The sequence below is a fragment of the Etheostoma spectabile genome, chromosome 20 (assembly GCF_008692095.1).
Source record: "Etheostoma spectabile isolate EspeVRDwgs_2016 chromosome 20, UIUC_Espe_1.0, whole genome shotgun sequence".
NCBI classification, from domain to species: Eukaryota; Metazoa; Chordata; class Actinopteri; order Perciformes; family Percidae; genus Etheostoma; species Etheostoma spectabile.
The window spans coordinates 5,087,587-5,108,356 of NC_045752.1; the positions used below are offsets into that span (position 1 = coordinate 5,087,587).

At 35.5% G+C, this 20,770-nt stretch overlaps 1 protein-coding gene across 1 annotated transcript in view; it reads right to left on the reverse strand.

The window, feature by feature from the left end:
• Positions 1-20,215, reverse strand: part of LOC116670552 (neurofilament heavy polypeptide) — a 25,187-nt gene extending 4,972 nt beyond the window's left edge. Inside the window, exons 1-28 of the mRNA XM_032501126.1 lie at positions 20,074-20,215; positions 12,516-13,241; positions 11,991-12,083; positions 11,596-11,715; positions 11,176-11,271; positions 10,844-10,879; positions 10,456-10,500; positions 10,075-10,119; positions 9,759-9,824; positions 9,422-9,514; positions 9,043-9,138; positions 8,805-8,855; positions 8,542-8,607; positions 8,209-8,250; positions 8,059-8,106; positions 7,892-7,960; positions 7,738-7,785; positions 7,365-7,406; positions 7,218-7,286; positions 6,692-6,742; positions 6,521-6,565; positions 6,088-6,126; positions 5,929-5,961; positions 5,805-5,852; positions 5,630-5,692; positions 5,452-5,496; positions 5,239-5,280; positions 4,395-4,442 (exon numbers count right to left, since the gene is read on the reverse strand). Coding sequence (XP_032357017.1) covers positions 4,395-4,442; positions 5,239-5,280; positions 5,452-5,496; positions 5,630-5,692; positions 5,805-5,852; positions 5,929-5,961; positions 6,088-6,126; positions 6,521-6,565; positions 6,692-6,742; positions 7,218-7,286; positions 7,365-7,406; positions 7,738-7,785; positions 7,892-7,960; positions 8,059-8,106; positions 8,209-8,250; positions 8,542-8,607; positions 8,805-8,855; positions 9,043-9,138; positions 9,422-9,514; positions 9,759-9,824; positions 10,075-10,119; positions 10,456-10,500; positions 10,844-10,879; positions 11,176-11,271; positions 11,596-11,715; positions 11,991-12,083; positions 12,516-13,241; positions 20,074-20,215 — 2,407 coding nt within the window. The remainder of the gene's footprint in view (positions 1-4,394; positions 4,443-5,238; positions 5,281-5,451; positions 5,497-5,629; positions 5,693-5,804; positions 5,853-5,928; positions 5,962-6,087; positions 6,127-6,520; positions 6,566-6,691; positions 6,743-7,217; positions 7,287-7,364; positions 7,407-7,737; positions 7,786-7,891; positions 7,961-8,058; positions 8,107-8,208; positions 8,251-8,541; positions 8,608-8,804; positions 8,856-9,042; positions 9,139-9,421; positions 9,515-9,758; positions 9,825-10,074; positions 10,120-10,455; positions 10,501-10,843; positions 10,880-11,175; positions 11,272-11,595; positions 11,716-11,990; positions 12,084-12,515; positions 13,242-20,073) is intronic.
• Positions 20,216-20,770: the final 555 nt, after the last annotated feature.

A 20,770-nucleotide genomic window follows, 5' to 3' on the forward strand; every position in this document is an offset into this window, starting at 1 on the left:
TATTTTTTATGGACCATGAGTCTAAATAATAAAGGCTATCTATCTTAAAAAAATCATAGTATAGAATGTAAAAAATGTCATAGTATGATATGTTGAATACAATCATAGTAAAGAATATCATAAAAGTCACAGTAGGCTATAGTATGATAAAGTGATAAAAAAGTTAAATCATAGTATGTAAAAAAAAAGTGATAAAAAAGTCTTAGTGTAGTATGTTGACAAAAAGTGACAAAAAGGTCATGGTATAGCATCTCTAAATAGTCAGAGTATAGAATGTGAAAAAAGTCATAGTACAGCATGTCAAAAAAAGACATGGTATGGTGTCGAAAAAAGTCAAAAAAAATCATGGTATAGTCTGTCTACAAAAAGTGATAAAAAGGTCATGGCATAGCATGTCGAAATAGTCATAGTATAGAATATCAAGAAGTCATAGTATAGTATGTCAAAAAAAGTTAAATGTATATAATTTATATCACTCAACATCTTCCAATCATTCTCTTATCACTATAAGCTATCTAACCAGACAGCAGATGTTTTTTTTTTGTCTGTTTCACTTAGTGTTTTGGACCTCAAAACACACTGAAACAGAAACCAGAAACTCTTCCACATCCCTAAGCTATCTAACTGGATAAAAAATTTAGTTTTTTTGCATATTTGTCTCTTTCACTTAAAATATCGGCCCTCAAAACTTACAAGATTTAAACACTCAACCATCCATCTTCAAAACATACTATTATCACACTAAGCTATCTGCCTTGACACAAATTTTATGTTTTTGTAAATAAGTCATAGTATGACAAAAAAATATGATTAAAAACATCATAGTACAGCATGTTGAAAAAGAGACAAAAAAGTTATGATATAGCATGTTGAAAAAGTCATAGTATAGGATGTAGAAAGAAGTGATAAAAAAGTCATAGTATAGTATGTCAAAAAAGGTGATTAAAAAGTCATAGTAGTACGTTTAAAAACTGTTAAAAAAGTAATTGTATAGCATTTTGAAAAAACTGATGAAAAAGTCATAGTTAAGCGTTTCTGAGAAGTCATAGTATAGTGTGTTGAAAAAGTCATAGTATAGTACGTCCAAACAAAGTGATAAAAAAGTCAAAGTATAGCATGCCGAAAAATGTCATAGTATAATATGCTGAAAACAATCATAGTAAAGAATTTTCAAAAAGGTCATAGTATAGTGTCGTAAAGTGATAAAAAAGTAAAATTACAGTATGTCGAAAAAAGTGATAAAAAAGTGATAGTATAGTATGTCAAAAAAAGTGTTAAAAAAAGTCATAGTATGGAATGTTGAAAAAAGTCATAGTATAGTATGTCAACAAAAAGTTATAAAAAGTTCATGGTATAGTATGTTAAAAAAGACAGTATAGTATGTAAAAAAAATCAAAGTATAGAACGTAAAAAAGTCATAGTATAGTATGTCGAAAAAAGTGATTAAAAAGTCATAGTATAGTATGTCGAAAAAAAAAGTGGAAAAAAAGTAATCGTGTATTTTGTCGAAAAGTTAATTTATCTCTTCAACATAACCAGTTGGGAAAGAGACAGACAGGCACAAAACTTTTCTCTTTATCTACTTGAATTCTTGGTCCATGTAAAGTAGGTCTAGATTTGAAATATTAACCTTCCGTCTTCCAGTCATTCTCTTATGAACCTATACTAACCTGATTCACAAATTTATGTTTTCGTCATGTTTGTCTTTTACACTTAATATATTGGACCTGAAATTTTACTGAAAAATAAAAGATTTGATCACTCAACCTTCCGTCTTTTAATCATTCTCTTATGACTAAGCAATCTGACTTGACAGAAAAGTTCATGATTTTGGCAAATTCATCTCTTTCACTTAGTAAATAGTGGCCTTCAAAACTTGATGAAACATATAAGAGTTGATCACTTAACCTTTTGGCTACAAAAATCTCTTATCAGCCTAAGCTACGTATCTAGCCATGACGTTTTTGTTAATGAGTCATAGAATAGCATGGTGAAAAAGCCACCGTCCCACCAAATAAAAGGTGTTGAAAACAGTCATAGCTTAGTATGTTGAAAAAAGTGATAAAAAAAAGCCGTGGTAAGTCATGGTACAGTATATCAAAAAAAGTCATAGTATTCAACATTGAAAATGTTGATAAAATGTGAAAAAAAACATCATAGTATAGTATGTCAAAAAAAGTGATAAAAAAGTCATGGTATAGTACATCAAAAAAGTCATACTATAGTATGTCGAAAAAAATGATACAAATGTCATAGTTGAAAAAAGTCATAGTTTGGCATGTAAAAAAAGTCATAGTATGGTATATTGTTAAAAGTGATTAAAAAGTCATGTTACCCTACGTGTCGTAAAGTAATGTAAAAGTCATTGTCAAAAAGTCACAGTTAGTTTGTCAAAAAGTCGTTTTTCGACATGTTGAAAAAAGCAATAAAAAGGCACAGTATAGCATGTCAAAATTGTTATAGAATAGTAAGTTGAAAAAGTGATAAAAAAGTCAAAATATAGCATGTAGAAAAAGCAATAAAAAGTCATGGTATAGCATGTTGTAGTGTTATGAAAAAGGCACTGTGGAAAAGGTCATAGCATAGTATGTCAGAAAAAGTGATACAAAAGTAATAGTATAGGATATCAAAAAAAGTGATGAAAAAGTCGTAGTATTGTATATTAAATCATGTCTGTTATCTGTCCGCAAATTACTGTGGAAAAAGTCAAAATGTAGCATGTCGAAAAAAGTGATAAAAAAGTCACAGCATGGCATGTTGTAAAGTGATGAAAACGTCAGATTATTGTATATTGAAAAAAAGTCATAGTATGTCAAAAACATTCGTTAAATACTGTATGTATAGTGTGCCAATGAAAGCCTGGAAAAACATGCAATCTCCACACAGAAGCTTTTTTATTGGTTGCAGTGTTACAGAGCCACCATCCCAACAAATACAATGTGTTTAAAACAGTCATAGCACAGTATGTCAAAAAAGCAATACAAAAGTTATGGTACAGTAGGTCAAAAACGTTCATTAAAAACTTCAACACATAGTATGTCAAAGAAAGTCTGGAAGAGCATGCAAGCTCCTCACAAAAATGTCTAGCCCTGACTGGGGATGAAACCAGGGGTTAGAGTCTGCAGGACCTACTTTACGGTAGCAGCATTAACCACAGAGCCACTGTCCAACTGAGGAATGTATGTTTAAAACAGTCATAGCATGGTCGGTTGAAAAAAGTGTTTAACAAAGTCAGAGTATAGTACGTCAAAAAAGTGATGAAAAGTCATAGTATAGTATGTCAAAAAAGTGATGAAAAGTCAGAGTATAAAATGTCAAAAAAGTGATACAAAGTCAGAGTATAGTATGTCAAAAAAGTGATGAAAAGTCATAGTATAGTATGTCAAAAAAGTGATGAAAAGTAAGCCATAGTATAAAATGTCAAAAAACATTCATGAAACATTCATTAGTAGTATGACAAAAAAAAGAACATGCATGTTCTGTGAAAGAACATGCAAACTCCACGCAAAAAAGCCCAGTCCTGACTCGGGATCAACCCAGGGGCCAAAGTACTTACTGGTAGCAGAGTTAACCACAGAGCAGACAAAATAAAACATGTCCAAAACAGTCAATATGTTGAAAAAAGTTCATAATAAAATGTAAAAAAATATATATATAAAAAGTCATAGTATAGCATGTCAAAAATGTCATAGTATAGGATGTCAAAAAAAGTGATGAAAAAAAGTCACAGTATTGTATACTGAAAAAAGTCACAGTATAGTATGCCGAAAACGTTCATTGAATAGTGAATTTACAGTATGCCAATGAAAGCCTGAAAAAACATGGAATCTCCACACAGATGAGCCCATGCTTTTTTATTGGTTGTAGTGTTAACCGCAGAGCAACCGTCCTACCAAACACAATGTCAAAGCATAGCATGTTGAAAAAAGTGATAAACAAAGTCCTAATATAGTATGTTGATAAAAAGTAATTTAAAAAAGTCATGGTATAGTATGTCAAAAACATTCATTAAAAACGTCAACGTGTAGTATATTAAAGAAAGCCTGGAAGAACATGCAAACTCCCCATGGAGTAGAGACCTGCCTTGACTGGGGATCAAATTGAGAGTAAGAGTCTGCAGGGCCTATGTACTGGCAGCAGTGTTAACCACAGAACCAGCATCCTAACACATAAAATGGGTCTAAAACAGTCATAGAATAGTATGCTGAAAAAAATGATTAAAAAAAGTAACTGTGTATCATGTCAAAAAAGTCATAGTATAGCATGTTGAAAACAGTCATTAAAAAAATCAACTTATAGTATGTCAAAGAAAGTCTGGAAGAACATGCAAACTTCACACATATGAGCCCAGCCTGGACTGGGGATCGACCAGATTCCATGTACAAACACTTTACCTTTTTTCACTGCAGCACGTTTGTCCTTTTCTATGGGAGTCTCCGTTTCTGCAAATGTAAAACTTAGGTCAGACTCTGCCGATCGGGACACAGAACTTGAAAGCGGCAGCAACAACCAGCGAATTTTCCAACAATGCTTATTGCAGTTGGAGCTACAGCCTTACAACAAAATTTGATTTTTTAAAACTTAAAGCATCTTGCAGAGCATAAGCAATCTACAGTACATCTAATAAGCTGTAATTAGTGTTAGACACTCCATCGCTGAACTTTTTTAGGAGGCTTGTCTGCAAAAGCAATGAAGTGTGCTCTGGAAAATCACTCAACTAGTGTTGGTTTGTCACTTTTTGATCCTTAGGGCTCTGTGCAATGCCTGTTTCATATTCTCTTTTTCTATTTTTTTTTTTAAGTGGAATCTTCTACTGTAGGGCAAAGGGCATGAAGCGTCCAGATACATTCCACACATTTCAACATTAAAACACATTGTTAATGCTTGGTGGATGGCCTTTGCTTTGGCATCTCAGTTCTTTATTGTCTATCTTTTAGAAAGTAACAAAATCTGTGTATGCAGTGTTTTGCAGATCTACCAACTGCTCCTGTCTGAAGAAGCATACAGTGTGTCTCAGGATCACTGTGTAGAAACAGCTGTTTGCCTATGGAGCTGCAGTAGAGAAATCCCACTCTAAATGCATTTTTGATCTGATAGGCAAAATGCTTGTTTCTCTTCTGAGCATCCCAATCCGAGCTTTTTACAGAATGCAATGACCCGTATTTCGTGACTTGATCACTTTAACACAATCACACGTGGGTTATATGGATTACTCCTACTGAAGCACCACTAATGTACCTTTCTTTACATGAGCTGGTTTGGCCTTTTTCCTCAACAATGCTGGGAGAAAATGTTCATGTTAATAAACGTTTATCTGTAACAATGCTCAGTAAATAATTACAACACATTAAAGGAAGTTGCCAAACTGACACAGAGAACTGATTTGTTTTTTATTCAGTTTATTTATTTGCCACCAAACGTGACAATGTGAGAAGGATGTTGTTTTTGTACCTTTTTCACGAGCTGGTTTGACTTTGTCCTCTGGCACTTTGGGCTCTGAGTAAATAAGAATGTGAGCAACTCAGAAAGTAGCTTTGTGATCTAGTTTGGTTATAGTTTCTGAAGTAACACTATAGTAATAATTATTCGAAACTAGATGATCTGCAATCAGATGGCAGTGGCCGGCTACCTTTAGTCTTTAGAAGGGGTTTGACCTTTTCCTTCTTTGTTTCATCCTTTGTTTTAGAAGGAGCTAATTCAAATGAAGACAAAAGTAATTAGATTATGATTTGGTTTTTTAAATATAGGCCAATATATATGACGCCTTGCCTCTGAATTTGTAGTTGCTTTAACCAAATATTTACCTCGCTTCTCACGAGCTGGCTTAGGCTTCTCTTTTGCAACCTCAGGTGCTGGATGTAAAAAAAGAAGATTTGTGTTAAGAATAGTTAAGATTTGCCAAATGAATATGGATTGTATCTGCATTACCTTTTTTGGCGAGAACCGGCTTTTTCTCAAGTTCTACAGAGGCAGAAGAAAAAACACAAGTGGCGTGATGATGTACTGAAACCATATCATATTTCTTGAAATTGTGTAAAGTTCACCCACACTATATTCTATTGGACATAAAGTACAACTAATCAGCACCTTTATTTGAGACTTTTGCCTTTTCTTTCACAACAGCTTCTGCATTAAAATAAACAAGGGGAAATGTCACAAATCTGAATCTGAAATGCTGCATGCCTTTTTCAAGCCACTTTTCACAACTACGCAAAGCAGCTTAGATTAAGCATGCCATCTCTTCTGTGTGAAAAACATGCATCTCCAAAATTTCAAGTATTTTTCAGGTAATCCCAGTTTACTCACAGAGTTGTCATTTTACAGTAAAGCATATCCATTTTCAAGTTCAAACATGGAAATGACAACACTATGTTAAAGACAAATTTGTGGTAGCTTCCGCAACATCTTTGAAATGTAATTCATGATTATATTTTCAACATTGCTGTTTTAAGATGTCTCATCATCATGCGGCAAGAAAACATGAAGTCTGCATGAGCAACATGTTAACAGCTACGTATACCTTTCTTCTTTTCAGCAGATCTAGGTTTTGCTTTGATAACAGGTGCAAGAGAAAATACATGGCCACATTAATTCTAATATACACAGTTAAGTAAGAAACCAAAAAGAACATATTGCTAATCTCCAACCTGATTAAGAATAAAAGAATAAATGAAGAAAACACAATCCAAACCTTTTGAGGAAGTGACTGGCTTGGCCTTCTTTTCCTTGAGAACCTCAGCTCCTAAAGCAAACCATAATCACAAAAATAGGATTTAAGATGTCTGTTTACAGAACTTTATGTCCATGTTAATATAGCTCATTACAACTGCAGTTTATCTACACACTGAAAATGTAAGTATTGTTTGAAGTACCCTGTCATAATAAAAAGAAAATAATGTAACTTATTTACATATCACGTATAGATAGATATGAATATGGATGATATTTGGTGGGTCAAACTGGTTTAATCACTGCTGCAAACCATTATTGTTGGTGCTGGCTCTACTTTCCCTTTTGGAGTTACAGGCACTATGAAAGATCAAATAGGCCTATGGTATTAGTGTGCTAATGCACACCACTGAATAAAAAATAGATGGTTTTGTTATTTCTAAAATTCAAAACTCATAAAAAGATGTCAAACAGTTAGCACTTAAAAGGCATACTTTAGTGGTGAGCATAAGAAAAATATCAAAGATAGTGTAAATAAAAAGATGTACCTTTCTTCAGTGGCACAACCTTCACCTTCTCCTTTGTTATTGTGACATTTTTTTGTGGTACTTCTGCTTCTGTAGGAAAGACATAATCAGTGAGAAAATCTATTGCTTTAAATCTAAACGTGAAAAATGAATGTTTAGTGTCCTTACCTTTGACAAAAGGGACTGGCTTTGTCTTGAGGGGAGCAGGTTCTGTGTAAAGAGATTTTAGATGTGTCATTCCAGAAAATAAGATGACACATTGGAATCATAAAGCTAAATACAAAAGTATGTCTCACCCTTGGGGTCATGAACATTTTGACCTTATATTTATACGTTTTAAATTTATATTTAAAATGTGCCATTCCCTTGCTGGTGAGCTGCAAGCGCTGTTGTGTTATTGTTAAGTCTCCCCCCCTCCCGGTCTATCCTACCTGTGTATTTTTTAATTTTTTATTTTCTCTTTGGTCCTGGGGTGCGTTCCTATGTCCCAGTGTATTGTTTGTTAATTGTTTAAATATAAACAAAAAAAAAAGTGCCATACCTTTCTTTGCAGAAACACCTTTCACTTTCTCTTTGGGTGCCTTGACTTCTGAAAAAGATAAAATAAAAATGGGTGTAAGCTTAGGATCACTGACTCAATTCACTAAAACATACAAGAACCTGAAACCAATAAAACACAAACCAAAATAATGTACCTTTTTTCAAACGCACTATTTTGGCTTGCTGTTTAACCAGAGAGACATTTTTGGGAGTCTCCTCTTGTTCTGTCAGCAAAAATTTGGGAATAAAATCAAATACAGTAATTGCAGTTCCACATTAGTTTATTATGTTTTTAAAATAATATAACGTGCTCCTAGCTTACCTTTTTTCAAGATGACTGGTTTGGCCTTTTCTTTTGGAACAACAGCTTCTGCGTGACAATGGCACAATGTTTCTTACAGCAGGATAGTTTTAGTTTTATTGTGAAATAATCGTTTGATCTTTGGTGATGAAAACTTATAATGTGTGTTACCTTTCTTAGAAGGAGCCACTTTGGTCTTCTCCTTGGGAACTTCTGTGTCACAAAAGAGTGCGCAAAGTTAGCGGAGCTCTGCCTTTTGATTCATTATTTTAAAAAATGTACATCAAAAACATCTGCATTTTAAACTGATAATCTGATCCTTTTGCGGATTTAAATTTCCTGGTGCCTGAAAAGACAACATTTTGCCGAATCATGTTATTTAACCTACCCTCACTGACATAAATGGGATGGATAATATAAAGTTGTTGATTCAAGGATTTCCAGTGGTTCTGCTTTATTTATTTTTTTTGATTCCAGACTTCGGCATCAACAACTCTGCATTACCTGGTTTGGCGGCTTTGGCTTCAATCTTTTCCTTTTGTTCCTTCTTGGGCTCCTTGTGAAGTGCCACTGGTGGAAAATGATGATATTATATATAATTAAAGATAGTAATGTGATAATTATGTGCTCTAACATTATGTGTCAGCAAACATTCATTCTTGAATGGTCAGATTAAATGAGAGCTCTAACTAACCAGAAAAACAAAACCATCAGATTTGAAAAATTACAATAATTGACAATTGACAGGAATAAAAGCATGATCATACCTTTCTTTGCATGTTCTGTTTTGGATTTCACCTTAGAAATGTCAGGAACTTCTATTATTGGAGAAAATTAAAAATGTATCCTATTTTAGGTTCACAATAAACATACAATGGTTGCTGGAATTCAATCTATCACTTCTATGTTGGATTGATACTTTTTCAAGATGTTTTTTATTATGATCCTACACAACAGAGCTTTATGTTGATATGATGGTGACACAGAGTGAGGCCATTTACTCACCTGTTTTTATAACATTCACATACTCCTTTTTCAGGAGAGGAACTATCTGCATTTTTGCGGCTTTCTCCACTTTTACTACTTTCTTGGGTTTATCGGCTGAAATGAACAGCAGAAAGATTATGCAACGTGTTTCTATTTCACTTGCTGGTAAAGTCTGCTGTATTTTGCTGAAACATAAACTACTGTTAACATGTTGTGATTGCAATTTGATTTTTGTTGAAAACTAATAGAGACATGTAAACAGAGTTAATTTTAAGCTATTTGATCAAGTGACCAATAATATAATTTTTGGCATTTTTATTTTCTTTTGAAAAAATTCATCAATACTAAGGATAAAATGTCACTGTGGTCTGTTTTTCTACATGCTGTGTTATCTCACCTGCTTTTGTCACATTAAGATGTTCCTTCAGAACAGACGCAACTTCCTTCTTGTGTACTTTAATCCTCCTTACAGCCTTTTTGGGTCCAGCGTCTGGAATAAAAAGGCAAAGCCAAATGAACAGTTTCACATAATTAAACAGTGGAAAGAATAATACCCTACAGAAACGTAGCAATGCCTTCTTTAGGCTCTGGTCGGGCCTGTCTTTGTGATCTTCTATGAGTAAGCACTTCTTATGCTTTTACAAATATTGTACTGTCAAAAAAGCTGTCCATGTATCACAACAGTGTTTTTTAGCCATGCTCCCTGTATGGCTCTATGGATGGCTTTGCATTACCTGGTTTTACAGGTTTGGCTTTGAGTTGCTCCTTTGGTTCCTTCTTGGGATCCTTTGGAGCGGCCTCTGATGACGTTTAAGGTTTAAGGTTTATATGAAGATCAGTTTGTATTATGTGACACTTCTTTTAATATGTAACTTTTTATGTGTTTTACACATGAACATCTGAAAATGTGCATGTGCAAAACATCTAGAGTTTAATTCTCGATACATTTTTAGGTTACTGAGCATCTAAATTTCCAAATAACATCAGATTGAATTTAATTTTACAAATGATTTAACAATTGACAACATAATAATGAAAGCACGCTCTTACCTTTCTTTGCGTCTTTTGGTTTGGGTTTAGGGACTTCAGGAACCTCTATCATTGGGGAATATTCAAAAGTGTAATTCATTGACTCATCTTACAGTCATTTGCATTAAACATGTAATGGTACTCTATGAAACAAGGACAACGCTCTGTTAAAAGATAGTGGAATTCAATTTGTCAGATTGATTTTATATCTTCATGACTATATTTTAGTCCCAATCCAAAAAATAAAGCTGTTGGAAAAACATGCATCTCCAAAATAAGCATGTCTTTGAACTTATACTGAAGATGATGTTCTGAACAATACTGTTTTGATCATTTAATCAGCAGCCACATGTTGAGATAATAGCTACTAAAGCACAACAGAAACACACTTCCGCCGCGTACCTTTCTTCTTTTCAGCAGCTTTAGGTTTTACTTTGATAGCAGCTGCTAGAGAAAATACAAGACCCTGTTAATTCCAACGTATACAGTTAAGTGAGAAACCCCAAAGTAAACTACATTTGTAAAATACGAGATTCAAATTAAAGCAACACTGGAGAAGCTTTCCCGCTTCAGTCCCCAAACAGCAGAATGGTCCATTACATTACATCATGCAAGTTTGCCAGATCGGGTAGCGAATCTTTAGTTCGAATGAACTGGACAATGTAATGTAATGAACAATACCACTTCCAACCTGTGGGGGAGGACCAAAGCGGGAAAGTTTCTCTGGTGTTGCTTTAAAAGAGAAACAAATACATTATGAAATAAATCAACATACAGAGGATAAACAAACCTGGCTCTGCCTTCTTCCCCTTGAGAAGCTCAGTTTCTAAAACAAAAATGGCAGTTAAGTCAGGGTTCTTGCAGCATTTTTAAAGTCAAATTCAATGCTTTTAGAGACCTTTTTAAGTCCTCAAAAAAAACAAATTTAAGACCCAACAATGTTGAAATAAATTTTGCACCCTTCCAAGACATTTTGTGGCACAACATGAATGCAGTTTTAAGGAACGTGTATCCCACTATAACTTGTACTGAGAAGAAATAAATGTCTCCATATTCACAAAACATATTAGGCACAGTACATATAAAATTAAATATTTGATGGTAGGGTGGCCAGTTACTTACCTGTTTTTGTAATATTTGTTTGTCCCTGTTTCAGGACAGGAACTATCTGCTTTTTCACAGCTTTCTCCACTTTTACTACCTTCTTGGGTTCATCAGCTGAAATGAACAGCAGAAAGATTATGCTGCAATAAAGGTTTTTATTTTATTTTACATTGCATTGTATTAGTGATGAAGTCTGCTGTAGTAGAAATTGATGGTGGAATTGAATTATCTCAGACTGATTTTATATCTTCATGACATTGTTTTAGTCCCATTTAAAAAAAAAAAGCTGTTGGAAAAACATCCATCTCATAAATCAGCGTGTCTTTGAAAGTATACTCAAGATGATTCTGAACAATACTGTGTTGAGTATTAAATCATCAGCCACGTGTTGAGGTTGTAACTACTAAAGCACTACAAAAACACACTTCTGCCGCATACCTTTCTTCTTTTCAGCAGCTCTAGCTTTTACTTTGATAGCAGGTGCTCCCTGTTTCAGGACTGGAACTATCTGCTTTTTCACAGCTTTCTCCACCTTTACTGCCTTCTTGGGTTCATCAGCTGAAATGAATAGCAGAAAGATTTTCTATTTCATTTTATTGCACATAGTATTGTGTTGCTGGTAAATTGGCTTAAACATACCATATATATACATGTATATATACAGTATATACATGTATACATACTGTATATATATATATGATATGATATGAGTGTAACATAAATTTTTGTTGAAGACTGTTAGAGATATGTCAATATAAGTTGTTTTAAGCTATTTGAAAAAGTGACCAAAAACTTACCTGTGGCCTGTTTAGCTGCATCTTGCATTATCTCACCTGCTTTTGTTACATTCAGATGTTCCTTTAAGACAGATGCAACCCCCTTCTTAACTGCCATAATCCTCTTTACAGGCTTTTTGGGTCCAGTGTCTGAAATACAAAGGCAAAGTCTATTAAGCAGTTTTACATAGATTACACATATACGTAGCCCTCTTTAGACTCCAGTCAGGCCATCTACAGCCCGCTAGAAATACCTGTAAAAACTATATCAATTCCCATCTGCCTCAGTTGTACTTTGTGTTCAGTGCTAATTAGCACCCGTTAGCATGTTAACACACTAAACTAAGAAAGTTAAAATGGGGAACATTATCTGATACACATCAACACGACATAATAGTCCTGGTGAGCATTTAAGCATGATGATGTTGGCCTTTCACTCAAAGCATCCTGTGTAGTAGAGCCTCATAGAGCAGGTGGCATGGCTGTAGGCTCTTACTATTGTTAACAGATTAGGTAGGAATATTCAATGGATCCATTTTTTGTGTGATTACTAAAAACGCTGCTTTCCTGGCCTGTGCCTACCTGTCTTAGTATCTCTATGCTTGACAGGTTCTTTGTCCTCAGAAGGCTTTGTTGGTATTGTTTCTTCCTTAGTCTTAATCTTTGGTTCCTTGTCTTTTTTTGGAATCATCTTGACCACTGTCTTGTCTTTGGAGGGTGTCTCTAAAACTTCATCTTCTTGCTTTCTAGACGGTTCTTTTTCATGTTTAGAAGGTTTATCTGGTTCTTGTTTTTCTTCTGAGGGCTTTTTTGGTATGGCCCTTTCTTTGGAAGGTATCCCCTGAGATGCCATGTCTTCTTTTTCTTCTCTAGATGGTTTCTTGTGTTCTTTCTCTTCTGTTGATAGTTTCTTGACTTCTTTCTCTTCTTTGAGAGGTTTCTTGTCTGCTTTCTCTTTTTTGAGAGGTTTATTGTCTTCTTTCTCTTCTTTAGATGGTTTCTTGACTTCTTTCTCGTCTTTAGATGGTTTTGTGACTTCTTTCTCTTCTTTGAGAGGTTTCTTGTCTTCTTTCTCTTCTTTAGATGGTTTCGTGACTTCTTTCTCTTCTTTGAGAGGTTTCTTGTCTTCTTTAGATGGTTTCTTGACTTCTTTCTCTTCTTTGAGAGGTTTCTTGTGTTCTTTCTTTTCTCTAGATTGTTTCTTGTCTTCTTTCTCTTCTTTAGATAGTTTCTTGTCTTCTTTCTCTTCCTTAGATGGTTTCTTGTCTTCTTTCGCTTCTCTAGATGGTTTCTTGTCCTCTTTCTCTTCTTTAAGGGGTTTCTTGTCTTCTTTCTCTTCTTTAAGATTTTTCTTAACTTCTTTCTCTTCTTTAGATGGTTTCTGGTCTTCTTTCTTTTCTTTGAGAGGTTTCTTAACTTCTTTTTCTTGTTTGTATGGTTTCTTTTCCTCTTTCTCTTGTATAGATGGTTTCTTTTCTTCTTTCTCTTCTTTTGAGAGGTTTAATACTTCTTTCTCTTCTTTAGATGGTTTTCTTACTTTCTCTTCTTTGGATGGTTTCTTGCCTCTTTCTCTCTCTTTAGATGGTTTTCTTGTTCTTCTTCTCTCTTGGAAGTTCTTGTCTTCTTTCGCTCTTCTTTGAGAGATTTCTTATCTTCTTTCTCGTCTTTGAGATGTTTTCGTTACTTCTTTCTCTTCTTTGGAAGTTTCTTGTCTTCTTTCTCTTCTTTAGATGGTTTGTTTGACTTCTTTTCTCTTCTTTGAGAAAGTTTTCTTGTCTTCTGTTCTCTTCCTTAAGAGGGTTTTCCTTGTCTTCTTTCTCTTGCATTGAAGGTTTCTTAACTTGCGTTCTCTTCTTTGAGAGGTTTCTGTGTCGTGGTCTTTCTTCCGTCTTAGATGGTTTCTTCTTGACCCTCTTTTCTCTTCCTTAGATGGTTTGCTTGTCTCTTTCTCTCTGTGAGAGGTTTCTTGATGCTTCTTCTCTTCTTGAGAGGTTTCTATCTTCTTTGTCTTTAGATGGTTTATTGTCTTCTTTCTCTTCTTATATGGTTTTCGTTTGTCTTCTTTTCGCTTCTTGAGGTGTTTCTTGTCTTCTTCTCTTGCTCTAGATGCTTTCTCTTTGACTTATTCCTCTTCTTTAGATGGTTTCTGGTTTCTTCTTTTCTTCTTTTAGAGCTTTCTTACTTTCTTTCTCTGTTTATATGGTTTCTTGTCTCTTCTCTTGTTGTGGTTTCTATTCTCTTCCTCTTCTTTGAGAGTTTTCTACTTCTTTTTCTCTGTCTTAGATGGTTTCTTTCTCTTTCTCGCTTCCTTATATGGTTTCTTGTCTTCTTTTCCTGTTTCTAGAATTTGTTTCTTGTCTATCTTTCTTTCTTACTTCTTTGAGTGTTTCTCTTTCTAGATTCTTTCCTTCTTCTTAGTATGATGGTTTCTGGGTCTTCTTTCTTTTCTTTTGATAGGTTCTAACTTCTTTCTCTTGTTGTATGGTCTTTCTTGTCTCTTCTTCCGTTTAGATGTTTTCTTTTTTCTTGTCTTCTTCTCATTCTGTTGAGAGGTTTCTTAACATCTTTCTCTTCTTAGATGGTTTTTCTTACTTCTTCATCTTCTTTGTATTGTTTTCTGACCTTTTCTCTTCCTTAGATGGTTTCTTGTCTTCTTTCTCTTCTTTTAGATGTCTTTACTCTTTCTTCTTTAATGGTTTCTTACTCTTCTGTCCTTTCTTTGATGGTTTTTTCTTGACTCTTCTCTTCCTTAGATGGTTTCTTTTCTACTTTCTCTTCTTTGAGAGGTTTCTTGTCTTATCTTTCTCTCTCTCTCTAGATGGGTTGCTTGACTTCTTTCTTCTGTTTGAGGGTTTCTTCTTAGTTGTCATTCTTCTTTTCTCAGATGGTTTTCTTGTTTCTTTCTGCTTCTTTTAAGAGTTTCTTTCTTAACTTCTTTCTCTTCTTTAGATTGGTATTCTTGTCTTCTTTCATCTTCATTGAGAGGTTTCTTAACTTCTTTCTTCTCGTTCTTAGATGGTTTCTTGACCTCTTTCTCTTCCTTAGTATGGTTTCTTGTCTTCTTTCTCTTCTTTGAGAGGTTTTATCTTCTTTCTCTTTGAGGTTTTTCTTATGTTCTTTTCTTTTTCTCTAGTGGTTTCCTTGTGTCTTCTTTCGCTTCTTAGAGGTTTCTTATATTCTTTCTCTTCTCTAGATGGTTTCTGTCTTCTTTCCGCTTCTTTAAGAGGTTTCTTAACTTTTTCTCTTCTTAATGGTTTCTTGTCTTTCTTTGCTACTTCTGCTTGAGAAGGTTTTTCGTACTTCTTCTCTTCTTTGAGAGGTTTCTTACTTTAGCTTCTTTTCTTTTCTTCTTGTCCTTTTTTAGATGGTTTCGTGCTATTCTTTCTCTTCTTCTTGAGGGTGTTCTTGTCTTCTTTCTCTTCCTGACTGGTTTCTTACTTCTTGACTTCTTTTCTTCTTTGAGTAGGTTTCTTCGTGTTCTTTCTTTTCTCTAGATTGTCTTCTTGTCGTCTTTTTCTCTATTTCTTATAGATAGTTTTTCCATTATTGACTTCTTTCTCTCTATTAGATGGTTTCTTGACTTCTTTCTCTTCGCTTCGATGGTTGTACTTGTCTTCTTGTCTAGTCCTTTAGGATGGTTCTTGACTTCTTCCACTCTGCGGTCGGGATCGATGTTTTCTTTTGACTTCTTTCGTTCTCTGGAGATGGTTCTTGACTTCTTTCTCTTTCTGTGAGATGGTTTCTTGTCTTCTTTTCTTCTTTAGACGAGGTCTGTACTTCTACTTCTATCTCTTCTTTAGATGTTTTCTTGTCCTCATTTCTCTTCCTTAGTGATGGTTTTTCTTTGTCTTCTTTTCTCTTTTTGATAGGTTTCGTACTCTTTCTCGTCTTTAGATGGTTTTCTTGGTCCTTCTCTTCTCTAGATTGGTTTCGTTCGGTTTCTCTTTTTATGGATGGTTTCTATTTCTTTCTCTTCTTTAGATGGTTTCTTTTGACCCCTTTCTCTTCCTTGAGCTGGGTTATTTTTGTCTTCTTTCTCTTCTCGAGATGGTTTCTGGTCTTCCTTCTCTCTCTAGATGGTTTCTTCCTTTGACTTCTTTCTTTTCTTTGCGATGGTTTCCTGTCTTCTTTCGCTGGAGATGTTTTTGAATGTTTCTTTGAGATTCTTGTTCTCGTTTCTAGATGGTTCTGTGACTGCTTCTTTTCTCTCTAATGGTTTTCTTGACTTCTGTATCTTCTCTAGTATGGTTTCTTGACATTTATCTATTAAATTTCTTCTTGTCTTTTTCAGATGCGTTGCTGACGTCTTTACTCCTTCTTTAAGTGGATTCGTTCTATTGCTAGTGTTTGGTTCCTCTCTTATCTAGAGACTCATGTCGTTGCTTTAGATGGTTTCTTGTCCTTCTTTCTCTCTCTAGATCGTTTTTTACTCTTTCTCTCATTAGGATGGTTTACGTCAACTCGTTTTCTCTTCTTTAGAATTGGTTTCTTTTCGTCTTTCTTGTCTAGTAGGGTTTCTGTCTTCTTCATTCTTCTCTTTACGATGGGTTGCTTTATACCTTCTTCCTCTTCCTTTAAGTGGTTTCTCCGACGTCTTGTACTTTTCTCTAGATGGTCTTTGTCTTCTTTCTCTTCTCATATCGTTCGCTTACTTCTTCTCTCTTTAGATGTTTCGCTCTTCTTACCCTATGGTTTCTATTTCTTCTTTCTTTTCCTCTAGAGGTCTGCTTTTTCGTGTCTCTGAGGTCTTCTTTCTCTCATTCTCTAGTGGTTTCTTTCTTTCTTTCTTTCTTGTCACAGAGGGTTTCTTCATGTCTTACTTCTCTTCTTAGGCATGGTTTTCCTGAATTCTTTTCTCTTCTCTCAGATGATTTCGTGTCTTAACCTTTTTCTTTAGGATGGTTTCCAACCTAATCTTCTTCTTCTTTAGGCAGTTTCTTGTCTTCCTTCCTTTCTAGATGGTTTCTCAACTCTTCTCAGTCTTTAGGGCAGTTTCTCTTGACCTTCTTTCTGTGTTTTAGGCTGTTCTTGTCTTCCAGTTTCTGGGTGTTTCTTCAGAGTCTGTTTCCGTCCGTCTCTTCCTTTTAGGTGTCACCTGTTGTCAATCATTCTGCTTAGAAAGCTTTCCTACTTCGCCTCTCGCTGGGGTGGTTTTGAGGTAGATTCTGTCCTATGTCCTTAGGCTCTTTTCTAAAAGCAATCATCAAAAGTGTCAATTATTAATGTACTCTCACGAGTGTCTGAACCTACTTACACGTGAACTAGCGTTGAGTCTGGACAAAGAATCCAGTCTTTGATGGGCCAGAACACTATACTGACACACACATTTATTTGAGAATACAACATGATCACTGCTCTCCATTGACAACTTTTTTGCGCATTGTCCAATTTTGGCTACAATTATGCATTTAAAATGATAATTCAACCATAAATGTGAAAGGCAGCATTCTTTCTATGTTCTTTTGTTACATAGAAAAGTAACAGCCTTGTTTCTTTTTACATTATGTACTTTGAAGAATATTTTGTACCTTTTGCATTATTAAGTGTATACCTTGGGCTTCAGTGGTTATTCTTTCAGGGGGTTGTACGTCCTCCTTTCAGCTTTCTCTCTTTGTAGTTTTCATCTCTAGGTTTCCTCCCATTTTAGATCCTCTTCCTCTCTTCCTTTTCATTTCACAGCTTTGAGGTCTTTAAGCAACCAAAACAAGCAAAAATCTATCAGGTGCTGTTTGCGAGAGATTACTTTCTGTTTATTATAAATATAGCAAATAATGTTAAAATTAAATGTTTGGAGTAAGCAAAGTGAGAAGAGCGCCCACATTTCAACATATATGACCTTTAATAATGCACGATTTCAAACGTCTGTTCATCGTCATGTCTTTCTTGTGCTTCTGTTGAGAACTAAGGATAGCATTGCAGAAAGGTGCAAAAATTATAACGTTACAATATCCAGTGCAAACTTGGCATAATGAATATGTCATTAAAAAACGCATGCTTGCATAAGACACTATAAGCACTACAGCAACTAAATCCACTAGATCAAAACACCCAAAACTACCAAATATTTATTGATATTCAAACAAACTGTCAGTAAGTTATGTTTCATTGTTATTGGAACACTGTGAGGGAATGAATGCAGTCAGAATATTGTGTTTGTGTCATTCGCAGAAACGATAAATGTTTTTTCTGAGCCTACTATCACCTCCCATCTAGCGCCAACTTGGAATATTGGTCTGACCAAGGCAATACTGTTTGGGTCCAAGTAGAACACTCTAGTACAAAATTAGCCACCCCTTGGTGGAGATAATTTGATCTTGTAGTTCACAAAACAAAGAAAAACACACTTAAAGGCTATTTGGGTGCTACGGGTTCCTGTCCATCTGTATTGGTCTAAGATCCCTTTCCATGCAGTAGAATGCTTTCGTATCTAACTAAAACGCATTGTTTTTTCTGTTTGTCAGATGAGAAGATCCTATCAGTTTAATCCACATGTGTGCAGTACAGAGTTGTCAGGTACTCTTCCCAGACACAACCTAATTTTTCTAGGAATGGGCCTAGGCTACATATATAAATTATATGAATGACAAAGGGTGAAACTATTCCCCAGCAGAGTATATTTGATCCCTAGAGGCATGTGAGTGCTCAGACTTATTTTCAATATTTACAGCTACACTGTTGTATGGTCATGATGCAAAGAATGGCCTTTGACTTGATCAGCATCCCCTTTGGCTACACAAAGGTTGATGAAGACGTCTTTCGGGCGAGAGTATTTAGCTCAACTGGCGGGCTACAAACTTGAGCCCTGTTTATTTTTTGCCTCTATTTGTTACGAAAATTTTTGCAATGGAAAGTTTTTAAAAGTAGCTGATTCACTTCTAGCTTTGCCAATTCCTTCCTACAATGTAGGCGCACACTCTAGTTTGGAATTGGAACATTTTGTTTTTGTAATTTACTTGTTCAGTATTTTTTTTATTATCGTCACCTATCTAGATAAACATCAACAATGGTTTCTAAAGTGCTGGAAAGTTTCTCTAATCTGTATGAAAAACCTTTTGTTGAGTAAAATCATTCTGTTTGTTTACCACCACATAAAATGAATCACAATGTTAACAAAATACCCATGCACATGTTGTTATTGAATATATCTCTTCCAGCCTAATACTTTATTCAAGTGAACCTTTGAAACATGTTAAACATGTAAAGATGATAATTTATTAATAACACCCTCACCATTCAGAAACATTTTTTATTAATAAGAAAAAAGCCCAAAGAATATTTGATGATAATAGTAAGTGTGTACCTTTGCTCAGTTGGTAGTGGTGATTTTTTTGAGCGGCTCTGGATCCAAGATTTTCTGAGCCTCTCAAACGGGAGTATGAACCTTCCTCTTTTGTTTCAGTTCAGTTTCCCACTTTCGCTATTGTTGTTTGTTTTCATACAGATGATCGTTGATGATGTCATTGTATTCGTCATGGTCGTGAACCAGTGTTTCTTCTTCTTCCTCCCATCACTCCATTCAGGCACTACATCGGCATTATCAGGGTTTTTCAGCTACAGAATTTTTCAGATCAAGTTTGGACAATGGCTCTTGCCTTCAATCATGCCACTCCATTTTGTTCCAGTTGTTCTCCTTCTTCTCCTCTTCCAAGCCTCCTCATCGTCACAGATCCTAAAGCCTGATCGTCTTGGTCGTTTTTACAAACTGAGCTTTGACATTGGTGTCGGTAATTTCAATGTTTTGCTTTGTCCATTTCTTCACCAACTTGAAGAATCTTCATCTTTAATCCCGTCCTCATCAGCCTCTTCTCAGTTTTGTGTCCCCTCTTTCTTTTCCTCCTTTTCATCTTCTAACAACGTCAGTTTTTGTGTCCTCCTCCTTCTGTTTCCTCCTCTTACTTCTTCTACCTGAATGTCAGTTTTTGTGTACTTCCCTTCTTTCCCCGTTTCATCTTCTACCAGGACGTCCTTTTGGTGTCCTCACCCTTCTTCTTTCCTCCTTTTCTCTCTTCTAGAACAACAGTTTTTTGTGTACCTCCTTTTTTTTTCCTCCTTTTCTTCTTCTACCAGACGTACAGTTTTTGTCTCCTCCTCTTCCTCTTCTTAGCTTTCCACAAATGGGGTCTTGCATTTTGGTCCCCACCTCCATCCTCTTTTCCTTTTTCCTTGTCCTCTCTTCTACCACAGGTTGTGTTTTTGTCTCGCACCTGCCTTGTCTTCTCTGAATCTTCTTCAGCTTTGGGCTCCTCTGACCCTCCTCTTCCTACCATCCTCTTTCTCCCCATCTTCTACCAAATCGTCCTAGTTTTTGTCCTCCCTTCTCTTCTTCTACAATATCTTCGTTTTTGGTCTTGCCTTCGTTCTTCATACTAGCATCTTCTCTTTTGTGTCCCCCCCATCTTCCTCCTCGCTCCCCTTCTACCAACAACTTCTTTAGCTTTGGTCTCCTCCTCCTCCTCTTCCTCCTCCTCCTCCTCCCCTCTATACCAATCTCCGTTTGGTCTCCTCTTCCCCACCTGCATCTTTTTCTGCATCTTTTTTTGTTGTTTGTTTCCCTCCTCTTCTCTCTTTGGTACCAAAACGTCTAGGGTCTCTCTCTCCTCCCCCTCAGCTACTACCACCTCTGTCTCCAGTTTTGTGGCTCCTGTGTATCGTCTATCTTCTTTTCATTTTCTGTTTTAATATCTCCCTCTTCTTCTGTACCAAAACCTTTCTCCTCTTTCCCTTCCCCTTTTCCCATTGCAGCATCACTCCCCCAACAATAGTCCAACCTCTGTCTCCTTCGTCCAGTGATGTTCATGTTCAGATTTTTCAAGGCTCGCCATGTCTTGCCCGTAGTG